A 12608-nucleotide genomic window follows, 5' to 3' on the forward strand; every position below is an offset into this window, starting at 1 on the left:
TTGGTCAGAGTCGTCTCTGTGACCTGCCGTTTTACAAAAAACAGATGCGGAAGTTTACAGAAAATATAGCGGTAGGTTAATCCACATGATGACAGCCTGCAAAACTACACCATGGTTTGTCGAGGAGGTTCAGACGTTAAAATTCATCATGAGGTTCAGATGTAAAAATTCATCATAAACTTGACAAGAAAACATGCAATGAGCGAGTTAGTCAGCAACTCTAAGCAGAAAGTAATGCGCCGCATCGCTATGACGTCCAGGTACTGTAAAGTCTGTAGTATCCTGTAATAGAAACGGTCTCGAGGAATAGGACCTGGTACCCGAGTTGAGTTGAGCCGAGCCGGTTCCACGTAGTGGAAACGCGGCATAAGTAGTCACTTGCATTCCGCCCCAGGGATTATGTTCTACACAGACTATAAACAGTGATACACGCAACTCAGTCAAAAAGTTTGTGCTAAGGAAGAGAGCGAGGAGACCGTCGGCAAAAGGCAAAAGATGTCCAAAGTTTGGAATCACTTTAAACAAAAACCCCCCCAAAAAATAAGAGAATCTCATGCAATGTGTGTCAGTACAAATCTGAAGCCAGCACAAGGCAAACGCCGGTCTTCCACTCAACAGTAGCCTAACATTAGCCGATTTAACGTGATTGCTAACTCAGAAACATGGCAGCGCTGGTTAGAACGTAGGCTATGCATTTGTTGTAGTCGATAATAATGAGTCTTGATGACGACTTGATGATGAAATTACTGAAATATTTGGTAGAATACTTGACTTTGAACAGAATTGATAGCTGCAGCCCTAGATGATTTACGCTGCTTCTGATGGATGTGAAAAAGCTTTGGGAGTCTTTTTTTTTTTTTTAAACATATTTAGTCGCTGAAATATGTGATTCTTTTGGGAAAGGAAAAAGAAGAAAAAGAAGGAAAGACTTAATGGAAACATCTTGTCTATTATTTGTCCACGTTCCCATCTTACTCCATCCTCCATGTTGTTTTCATGTTTAACATGTAATGATCTCCATTCACTCCTGTTTACTCATCCTCTTCATCTCTCTCTACCTCTTAAACTCCCTCCTCTTCTCTTCTGAAGCTTTATCTCGCTGGTTTAATACCTGCTGCTGCTATCAGGGGATTTCATGACTTTATCCAGCAGCAGCTCATGATATGATACATTAAGGAGAGGCTGCAGTGAGTCAAAAGTCCAGATGTTCGACAACTGAAAGCAAATATTGGACAACTCATCCCTGATAAAAAAAAAAAAAAAAGGTCCCAAATAGACCCCCCCACACACACACACACACACATAAAGGACTTAAACATGCTTCTGCCTGTAGTGTATCAGTATTAGTTCTCAAATGATGACGTTAACTCACAGTGATAGAGCTCTTGTAATGCCAGGCTCTCTTCTCTGCTTCAGTCCATTTTCAATTGAAATGGACTGGCATCACCAAGCTAAAACACTTAAACGAGCAGACTAAAATGCACTCAGGCTGGAGTTTAGTTGCCAAGGAGTAAATGCAAGGTTCATGATGAGTTCAAGAGTGAAATTCACCTGAATCCAAAATGAAACGCTTCCAATTAAAGACACAGCCAAAGCTCAGGTCTTGTACTTATATTCAATCACCCACAATAAATAATACAACTACCCCACGGAATCAGTCAGCGTTTGATTTAGTTTGTTAATTAGTTTGTATTTTAGAATGTTTTTACATCAACTGATTGGTTCATAGTTTCATTTATGCCTGCATTTGTTGATGTTGTCTGCAAAATAACCACCGTTTCTCACTAAATATAATAGGAAAATGAGGATAAACTCAAAAAAGGGGCAGAAGATGCGTGTTTTTGCATCTATCTATCTATCTATCTATACTTAATACCATGAGTTCTATTCTATTCTATTCTATTCTATTCTATTCTATTCCATATATTGCCCTGTACTACTTGTGTTTTGCAATGATAATAAACTCTATTGTATTGTATTGAATTGTATTGTATTCTATGACTGACAGCTGTAATTACCAGTCACTGATCATAGTCATTCAAGCTTGGAAAGCAGCTTCTTTTTTCCAGAGCGGTGTAAAATCCCATTAGACAATCTATATGTATATTTAGTCCTTGGATTTGAGTCGAGAGGAGAAAACTGCAGGAAGAACATGTGTATTTTCTAATTTCTGGCATTTTTTTTCCTTTCCTCTGATTTCAACTCCTGCAGCTTTAACCAGGATGAAGCACTAATGCATCCTCACTTCTCAGATACTGGAACCAGCAAACGTTTGGCTTCGTAATTAAGGACTTCAATTAAGAACTTTGGAAATAATTAATAACAACTGTTTATTCTGTTTGATAGCAACCTGGCTTTGTGAGGAGGCGTATGTGTTCTTAAATGAAGCTACTCCTCCTAGTCATCGTAATAATCAGATTCCTCGAGACCCAGGGACTCGAGGAGGAGTTGTAGCTATTTTTAATTCATGTCTACAATTGAATCCCAAACCTAAGCCAAATTTTGACTCATTTGAAAGTCTTAGTCTTAGCCTATTCAAACCAATCTATAAAACACTCCAGCCTACGCTATTTATTAGAGTGGATCAGCCTCCTGGTCCATACATTGAATTTTTATCGGGGTGTACAGAGTTCCTAGCCAGTCTAGTCCTTAAAACAGATAAAGTCATTATTGTCGGAGACTTCAATGTTCATGTAGACGATGATAACAGCAACAGATTCAATAGGCTTTAGTCAGTGTGTACATAAACCCAGTTACCGTTTTAATCACACCCTTGACTTAGTCCTGATTTACCGTTTGGAACTGGAAGACTTAATAGGCCTTTCACTAAATCCTCTCCTCTCCGACCACTGCCTAATAACTTTTGAATTTTTGTTATTCAATGATTTCCTTCCTGTCAAAACTGTTTATACCAAACATTTATCAGATCATGCTATATCTAAATTTAAGGAGGAAATCCCAACTGCACTTGATTTAATCCAGCATCTGAATTACACAGCGGATTCTTTCCCCAACTCAGTCAATTTTAGTCCATCTCAAGTTGATGAGTTTGTTGATAATACAGCAGACTCTCTGCAAAAAACACTAAATCCAATCGCGGCACTAAAAGTAAGATAATAAAACAAGGGAAGCGAGTTCACTGGTTTAATTCTCATACTCGCTAGTTAAAGCAGCATACCCAAACACTTGAGAGAAAGTGGCATTCTACTAAACTACAAGAAGACCATTCAGCCTGGCAGGATAGTCTAAATAAATACAGGAAGCCACTTTGTTTTGCTAGAGCAGCTTATTATTCATCATTAATAGAGGAAGATAAGAACAATCACAGGTTTCTATTCAGAACTGTAGCCAGACTGACAAACAACTACAGTGCATATGAGCCTCGTATTCCTGCTACCCTCCATAGCAACGATTTTATGAACTTCTTCAAAAATAAGATTTTGCTAATCGGAGATCAAATTAATGGTCTCTTATCCTCTACAAATTCCAGTCCACCTTTAAATCCTTCAGACCCAGAAACTACAGAGTTGACTATTGAGTCATCTGGTTTTATGGACTGTTTTTCTCCCATACAGATCAGTCGGCTAACTTCGTCTCTTCATCTAAATCATCTACCTATCTCTTAGACCCAGTTCCAACAAAGATCATCAAAGATGGTTTACCTTTACTTAGCATTCACCTCCTTGATATGATTAACCTGGCATTATCAACAGGCTATGTACCACAGTCCTTTAAAGTAGCTGTAATCAAACTTCTTAAAAAACCCAGCCTTGACCCTGCAGTTTTAGCTGCAGTGAAAATAGTAGTGATTACTGATGATAGTCAGTTATTATGTGACTTCCTTCAAACCAACAGTCTATTTGAGAACTTCTAGTCAGGTTTTAAGGAACATCACAGTAAGGAAAAAGTTCAAAGTTCAAAAAAGGTCAAAGTTACCAAAGACCTTCTAACTGCTTCAGATAAGGGTCTTGTTTCTGTACTGGTTTTATTAGACCTTAGTGCGGCTTTCAACACTGTCAACCATCACATCCTTCTTCAACAATTGGAACAATCAATTGGTATTAAAGGATCAGCATTAATGTGGTTTAAATCCTATCTAACAGATCGTTTTCAGTTTGTTAATATTAATAATGAATCCTCTCAGTGCACTACAGTTAGTTATGGAGCACCTCAAGGCTCGGTTCTTGGACTGATAATGTTTTTTTAATAAGGAAACACTCTGTCAACTTTCACTGTTATGCTGATGACACCCAATTATATCTTTCCATTAAACCCGATGAAGCCAGTCAGCTAACTAGACTACAGGAGTGCATTAAAGATATTAACGACTGGATGACCAACAACTTTCTGCTGTTAAACTCAGACAAAACAGAAGTCATTGTGTTTGGCCTAAAAACTGTTAGGGATGCAGAGTCCAGTGAAGTAGTCGCCATGGATGGTGTTACCCTGGATCCTAAAACTATTGCTGTTGCTGTTGCTGTTGCTGCTGCTGCGGTCCTTCTTCTCCTGCCTTCATCATCAACACTCACTTATCTATATTGTTGTGATAGTGTTTATTATATACTTACATAGATGGCAGAGGTTTCTATTATTTGTACTAACAGTTGCAGTAGTAGTACATCCACTGTTAATACTTGGAGTACAATTATTAACAGTTATGGACATTTGTTCTAGTTATTGGTAATGATACTAACGCCAGCTGTTCTACTTTTTAACAGTTCAAGTTCAGTTTGCTGTGCATCCTTGTGTCTCCCCCTATTCCCCCTTCTCCCCCAGTCTCTCTCTGTCTTTTTTCTCTTCCTTTACCCTCTCTCTTTAACCCCAGCTGGTTAAGGCAGACTACCATCCTCCAGAGTCAGGGTCTGCTCCAGGTTTCTGCCTGTTAAAAGGATGTTTTTCCTTCCGCTGTCACCAAGTGGATTCTGTTGGGTTTCTGTAAATTGTGCCTGGTTTCGACTAGTTCTATATGTAAAGTGTCATGAGATACCTTTTGTTATGATTTGGCGCTATATAAATAAAATTTGATTGATTGAACTGTTGATTCATATTCAGTCAATTTACTATTATGTCCTAATATGTTTGTTGCTCTTGAAGAATGCCTACGTGCTACAGCATCATCGAATCAATCTAATAAGAGACAAACAACACAACTCTTGGTGAGCAACACTTTTCTGTTATAAACTGACTAAACCATCAGACAATTAATAGCCCTAAGAATTTTATGACAACAACATAATGCATCTAAAGCACTCTGCACCTGCACACAAATGGAGGAAGTCCACATGCAGTAAAAATAACACTTGAAGTCATTTTAGATTGTGAACAATGAATCATAGTCACATGTTCACACACACACACACACACGCACATATATGATGAGGTCTGTATCAAATATTCAAGAAATATTATACAGCAGTTAGTCATAAAATATTAAAACCTGCAAAAAAGTCTCTCCAACCCTGAGTCACACAAACACAGACTCGCACACACAGACACACACATCTCCCTCTAACTGTATAATTCATTTCTCGTCTCTGCATCAAATCTGCTTCTGTCTCCATGGCAACCTTTCTAGGCCAGGGAGAAGGCCGAATAGAGAGAAAAAATAAATAACGAAGGGGGACTGGTGGAGATGGGGGGGTGGGGGAGATAAGGGAGGGAGGGAAGTCCAAAAAGTGGTGAGAGAGGAAACTGGAGAGGAAGGGTCTGTGAACCGAGAAGAGTAGAGTCCAAACAGAACGGTATCTGTGGTCCAAACACAACCTACCCCGCCGCGAGGTCACATGGGTGAAGGACCTGGGAGCGTACACACCACCTTCAGTCACACAAACACAAACAGAGGAGTGTAACCACCTGGCTGCCTCCCAGCTACACCACATGGGCTTTCTGCTTAAACAACACGGAGTGGGATTAATTGGTGTAATTTAGGTAAATTTACTGCTATAATGCTCATATGGATGCCGTCATGTGCAGATTTACAAGCTGTGAGGAAAAGCAGTCATGTTTCATGCTTGATGACTGCACATTTTACACTTGATCAGCCTGTTTTTGAAGTGTTTAGTCAGAGGTCTCACACTCAGAATCTACAGAAATCTGAGGTAGACATCACCCTATAATGGACACAACTTGAAATTCAAGATCATTTAAATATACAAGGTGTATAAAAAAAAAAACTACACACTTTGAAAAATTACCCCCAGTTCCACATTTGATAATTTCTAGAATTTTCTTTTGTGGACGTCAGTAGGTAAGGGATTGGTGGATATTTGTCCAAATTTACAGACCCAGGTTTTCATGCATGAGTGAGTAGGGTTAGGGTTAACCCGAACCCAAACCCTAACCCTAACTTGGCCTGTCCTCAGTGACATTTTCAGGCCTAAACAAGTTGAATTAACTTTGAAAAGCAGGAACAGCTGCCATGGGTAAAGAAATGAAATTGACATGGTGGCCAAAATGTTAATGCTGTAACCTGGCAATTTTGTGGAAAACAAGATGGATGCCCATTGTCCCCTCCCATGACCTTTGATTGACTTTGCACAAACCAGTTTTAACTTGGATTGCGCAAGTTACCCCTGCTCCCTCATGCATGAAAACCTGGGTCTGTAAATTTGAAAAAATATCCACCAATCCCCTACCTACCAATGTCCAAAAAAGAAAATTCCAAAAATTATCAAATGCGGAACTGGGGGTAATTTTTCAAAATGTTTTTTTTTTTTTATACACCCTGTATTAAGACGCTTATACAGGGTGACCCAAAAAACCGAGAATTTTTGAAGTGCGTATTGGCAGACATGAGCAAGTGGCAGCACTGCGAGACAGTGACCTTGAGCAAGTGAACACACCCCCATTTTAGTAACCATGGATCAGTGGAACGTGCAACAGCGTGCATTAGCCATAAAAATGTTTTATAAAAACGGTGATAGTTTGACAGCTGCGCAGAGGGAGTTCCGATGTTCCGAGGGAGACACGACTCGACCAAGAACTCTGGATGATTTAAAACAGAGAATTCAGGATGAAATTCACAGTATTCCAGCTGAGATGTTACAGCGGTCAATGAGGAATCTCAACAGCAGATTTCAAGAATGCATTCGTACAGGAGGACGCCATCTACGGGAAGTAATTTTTTAAAAAGGAAAATTCCATCGTTGTTTCTTAAATGGCATGTTTTAAGGTTTCAATTACTATGAATAAAATATTTTTCTTCCATCACTCTTGGTTTTATTGGATTGTTAAAAAGTTCCCGTTTTTTTTGTGTCACCCTGTATTTACTTATATTTAAAAAGTGTCTTAAGCAAAAACTGTTGCTGCTTTATGCTTAGTGTTATCCCATAAGGTCTAATGAACCAAAACAAAAAAAGGAATCATAAACAAACAGAGCTACTTCAAAAATACAACTGATCCAAAACCCCGCATGGCTGACATACAAATCTTGTAAACTCTTTATTTATGTGGCTAAAGCCCCACTTCTGACTATTATATTATCTGAGAATATTGGAATATGCTGACTACAATAGGACTCAGGAAAAGGAAATGAAATTAAACATCATTAGACAGATAGGTAAATATTTTAAAATATGTTTGTAGTTATTTAGAACATTTTAATTTATTAAAGATTATAATGTAAATTGTGTTTCTCATCACATGTCAAAGGGCCCCCATTTATAAGCTGAGGACTGCTCCTGGGGTGTCCTATTACAAAATGTATCATTACAAATAAATATATATGTATATGTATTATATGTTCGTAGAGATGCACCAATTACAAAATTTATGACATTTTGACTGATAGCCAGTGTTACTTACAGTTTATTTATTATGTTTTTGTTGTTATTTATCCTGCTTTAACAAAGAAATCTTCATTATAAATATAAAAAAAATGACTATACTAGTTTCTTATCCCTTTACATTACATTATCTTTGAATGACACTAAAACATAGAAATTCATTGAAAACCTTAATATAACATGAAAGATAAATATCTGCGAATCCCATCAGTCAAAGACATTTTATATGCCAATCCTGATATTGACCATCTGCCCAATACTCTACATCCATGCATGGAGGTTTAACACCACTGGTGGCTGACAGAAACATATAAACTATTTTCTATTAATAACTGGTACATATTTTTCCAGGAGTCTTTCTGGTACCAGTTGCTGCATTTTGACAGTCTAGTAAATGTACTGCTGCTCCTTTAAGTGAATTATGGCTCCTGTAATAAGATTTGGTGGCAAATATGGGCTCTGCCTCTTACTCTTCTGCAGCTCCACCTTCTCATTTGGGTTAAATTAATATTAAGTTAAACTGACTAAGGCTTTGGGAGACTTGTTGTACGACCTACAGTATTTCATGGCTCTGGTACCAGACTTTTGTCATTGGCTATTTAGTGGTGTTTTGGTTTTTTTTGGTTTTTTTAACATCAGTGCTATGTGTTTTTCTGATTGTAGATGTTACTCTAATACCTTTACACCTGATGTTCCATTTGAGCCTGTTACTTTCCACATTTAACCGTTAAAGACCTAGATGTATTTTTATGGTGACTTTTCTACACATTTAACCAGTCCAAACCATTTATTATAATTTTATCTGCATTTTTCAGTGAAAATCAGGTCCTTTCCTACATTTAATTCACTGATCATGTAGATCACAGGTGTCAAACATAAGGCCCGGGGGCCAAATCCGGCCTGTCAAAGGGTCCATTCCGGCCCATAGGATGAATTACACTGAAGATATTAACAATCAATGGTGTAAAAACATTTTAATTCAGGTTCCACATACAGAACAATTAGATCTCAATTGGGTCAGACCAGTAAAATATTATCATAATAACCTATACTGTAAATAATGAAAACTGCAGATTTTATCTTTGTTTTAGTATAAAAAAGTAAAATTACATGAAAATGTTTATATTAACAAACTATCCTTTTAAAAAAAAATGTGAATAATCTGAACAAATATAAACAACCCGAAATGTCTTAAGAGAAGTGCATGTAATTTTATGAATATTCTGCCTGATACTAAATTTTTTGTGTGTTTGTAATTGTAATGTAAGTTTTAATGCAAATGTATAAATGATAAACTGAAGCAGAATATTATGAAAATTGCACTTTTTTTTTTAAAGACATTTCAGGTTGTTCATGTTATTCAGATTTTTAAGGCAACATTGTAGATGTAAACATTTTCATAATTTAATTTTACTTTTTTCAGTTATTATTTCTCTGGTCCGGCCCACTTGAGATCATGTTGGGCTGAATGTGGCCCCTGAACTAAAATGAGTTTGACACCCCTGATGTAGATGTTCATAAAAGCTCAGAGTAAAGTCAAAGATTATTATATCAAAACACAGAAAACTGAAGAAATGCAGTAACTGAACATGAAAACAAGCGTCTACAAACAGTCATTAGTCAAACTATCTACTATAGTGTTTTTTTTAGTGGTGAATCAGTGTTTCCACATTCACTACAGACCCTCGGAACATCCAGATGGGTCATGTTTAATGATGACGAAAAGCTGAGAAACTGTATTTTACAATGGATTGATAGGATTAATGGTTCAACAGCTATTAAATATTGCAGATCAGTAGATACTTTTGGTTGCTGGCAGCTGTTTAGGTCTTTGAAGGTTAACCAAGCACTGTCAACAATCACACATTTTAAGACCAAAAATTCAGATTTTAGGGCTTTAGATCTTGCAAGATGTTTAAGGGACCTAAAAAACTCTGCCCAAGCCCAAATACAGTCACTTCCAGTTCCAAAAAAAACAAGATGGTGCCAAACTCCAGACTTAACCCATAAAGACCCAGTGCGATTTTTGTTACAGTTCCCAAATTATTTTATCTCTATTTTTAAGTTTCCTCAGGTGATTTATCATCATTTATTCTAATATTATGCTCAGTATCTTGCATTCTTAAGTAAAAATCTGGTATTTTCCTATATTTAATTCACTGGTGATGTAGATGTTCATAAAAGTTCAAATTAAAGTTGAGGGCTATTATATATCAGAAACAGAACAAAACTGAAGAAAAAGTGAGTTTTTCAGAAAACATATATCAATAACTGAATATAAAAACAAGTGTCTCCATCCACTGTCATTGATCCAACTCGACAGGTTTTGCTGGTGTATCAATGTTTTAGAAGATGACGGTGTTTCCATGGTAACTCATCATCGTCCTTTAAATGCCCAAGTTGGATGGACAGATCTTTTTACACGCAGACTGAAACATTGATATTCTGTTATTCATAAATGTATCCTAGGTCTGCTTCCATCCTATTTGTTGGTCTACATTTGTTGGAATGACTTGAATAATTACAGTCTCCGGTCCAAGGATCTGTTATCTTTACGGGTTCCAAAAGTCAGAACAGAACTGGGAAAGAGAGCTTTTAAATATTCTGCTCCCACTGCCTGGAACAGCCTACAGAAGGACATTAAACTGAAGGAACTGGTCTCTTTTAATACATTCAAAGTCATTTTAAATCAATGGGAAAAGGACAGATGTGGGTGTAGATGTTTTTCCAATCGATTGAATTGGGTTCGGCTTTGAGATGCTTTTAAGGAACATTGTCGTGATACATTTAGTACCTTATAAAATAATGATGTTTATGTGTATGGTCTTATCAGTTTTTAGTACTGACTTTCAATGTGTTTATATTTTTAGCGTGGATGTATGGCTGTGATTTCCATTTTGTGCAACTTCTGCTGCTGCTGCTGTCTTGGCAAGGACACTCTTGAAAAATAGATTTTTAATAATAATAATAATAATAATAATAATAATAATAATAATAATAATAATAATGGATTGGATTTATAGAGCGCTTTTCTAGACACCCAAAGCGCTTGATCCATTATTCATTCACTCTCACATTCTCCCTCTGGTGGTGGTAAACTACATCTGTAGCCACAGCTGCCCTGGGGCAGACTGACAGAAGCGTGGCTGCCATTTTGCGCCTACGGCCCCTCCGACCACCACCAAACATTCATACACCAGTGTGGGTGGCACTGGAGGCAAGGAGGGTGAAGTGTCTTGCCCAAGGACACAACAGACTAACTAGGACATATTAAACACAGTGACTCAATTGCAGAGAATCTAAGCCTTCTAACTAATTATAGCATGTCGATAATTAACTAGGGCTGCAACTAATGCTAACTTTAATATTCGATTAATCTATAGAATATTTTAATAACTAACTGATTCACCGGATAAACAGAAAAGACTCTATTCTCAAAGATCGGTATTTAACCCAAAGCAATATAGGCTGCAGACAAGTCACTGATGATTACATCCCCGCAATGGCTTTGGGTATAGTTAGGGAGCACTAGACCGCTACCTAGACTTGTTATGACTAGAGACTAGCAAGCTATAGTCTTCAACCAGCTCCTGTTATAGGCTATCAAACTAGTGTTGTGTGTATTAGTTCCAGTCAACGATAAGTAATGTTAGGTGGCCTGATAAATGGAGATGGATGAAAATGTTATAATTATGATGATAGTGTCTAACTAGCTAGCGGGCTAAAGTAACACGATACATAGGCTTTCTTAATCCAGGTTTACATTATGTTCCCAGTGGCCATAGCAGCCCTGTTTGCCCAAAACGTAGTGTGCCGTGGGATTTTGGCCATTTTTTTGTCCCTATTCAAGTTTTGTTACATAAACAGAGCACTACATTTCCGCCAAATGGGACTGCTGTGGCCACTGGTAACATAATGTAAACCTAGCTTTAAAAATCTGTAATGTTAGTCTGGTGGCCTGATAAACGGAGATGGATGAAAACATTATAATTATGATTATAGTGTCTAACTAGCTAGCAGGCTAAAGTAACACGATACGTAGGCTATCCAGGTTTACATTATGTTCCCGGTGGCCATGGCAGCCCCATTTGCCCGAAACATAGTGTGCCGTGGGATTTTGGCCATTTTTTTGTTTGCATTCAAGTTTTTTAATCTCAATGCGCTTTTTTTTCCCTGGTTAAATAAAGGTTATAATAATAATAATAATAATAATAATAATAATAATAATAATAATAATAATAATAATAATAATAATAATAAAACTATGGAGCCTCTGAACGTCCAAATGGGTCATATCTAATGACCATGAAAAGATGAAAAACTGTATTTTACACTAATTATTTACATGTAATGATGGGATTAGTGGATCAACAGGTATTTAACTTTTTGATCAGTAAATAATTTTGGTCACCAGTGGATGTTTGGGTCTTTATGGGTTCAACGCCCTCCGAGACAAACCAGTGGGTGAAGTCATGGTGGCTACATCTGGTTCTTTAATGCAGTCGTGGCTCCAGGATCAGTCCCAGAGAAACGTGAGCATCTTCACCAAAGCTACAGAGCAAATTCTGTACCGGGGAGGAATACTTCAGTGTTTCAGTCATTACTCGTTCAATCATTCCTCATAAAACAGCCTGTGGAAGTGGTGATAAAGATACTAAGAGTCATAAACCCTCAAATAGACATGACTATTAATCTGTTTTCCATGGGGGTGTCCCTCCTCTTTACGGGGTAACCTCTCACCTGCAGACCAGCGTGGCGATGATGACACACCAGGCGGTGCAGCAGCAGTCGGCGCTCGTATGCTGAGAGTGTGTATGGGAGTGT

At 37.6% G+C, this 12608-nt stretch overlaps 1 protein-coding gene across 5 annotated transcripts in view; it reads right to left on the reverse strand.

Annotated features, from left to right (window-relative positions):
- LOC115414114 (protein tweety homolog 3-like) overlaps positions 1–12608 on the reverse strand; it is a 71507-nt gene that overhangs the window by 34507 nt on the left and 24392 nt on the right. For all 5 annotated transcript variants that reach the window (XM_030127433.1, XM_030127510.1, XM_030127585.1 and 2 more), the window contains one exon: positions 12525–12608. This exon is cut by the window's right edge and continues 113 nt beyond it. In XM_030127433.1, the coding sequence (XP_029983293.1) occupies positions 12525–12608 (84 nt within the window). The remainder of the gene's footprint in view (positions 1–12524) is intronic.

Source organism: Sphaeramia orbicularis, chromosome 1 (assembly GCF_902148855.1).
Source record: "Sphaeramia orbicularis chromosome 1, fSphaOr1.1, whole genome shotgun sequence".
Classification (NCBI taxonomy): domain Eukaryota; kingdom Metazoa; phylum Chordata; class Actinopteri; order Kurtiformes; family Apogonidae; genus Sphaeramia; species Sphaeramia orbicularis.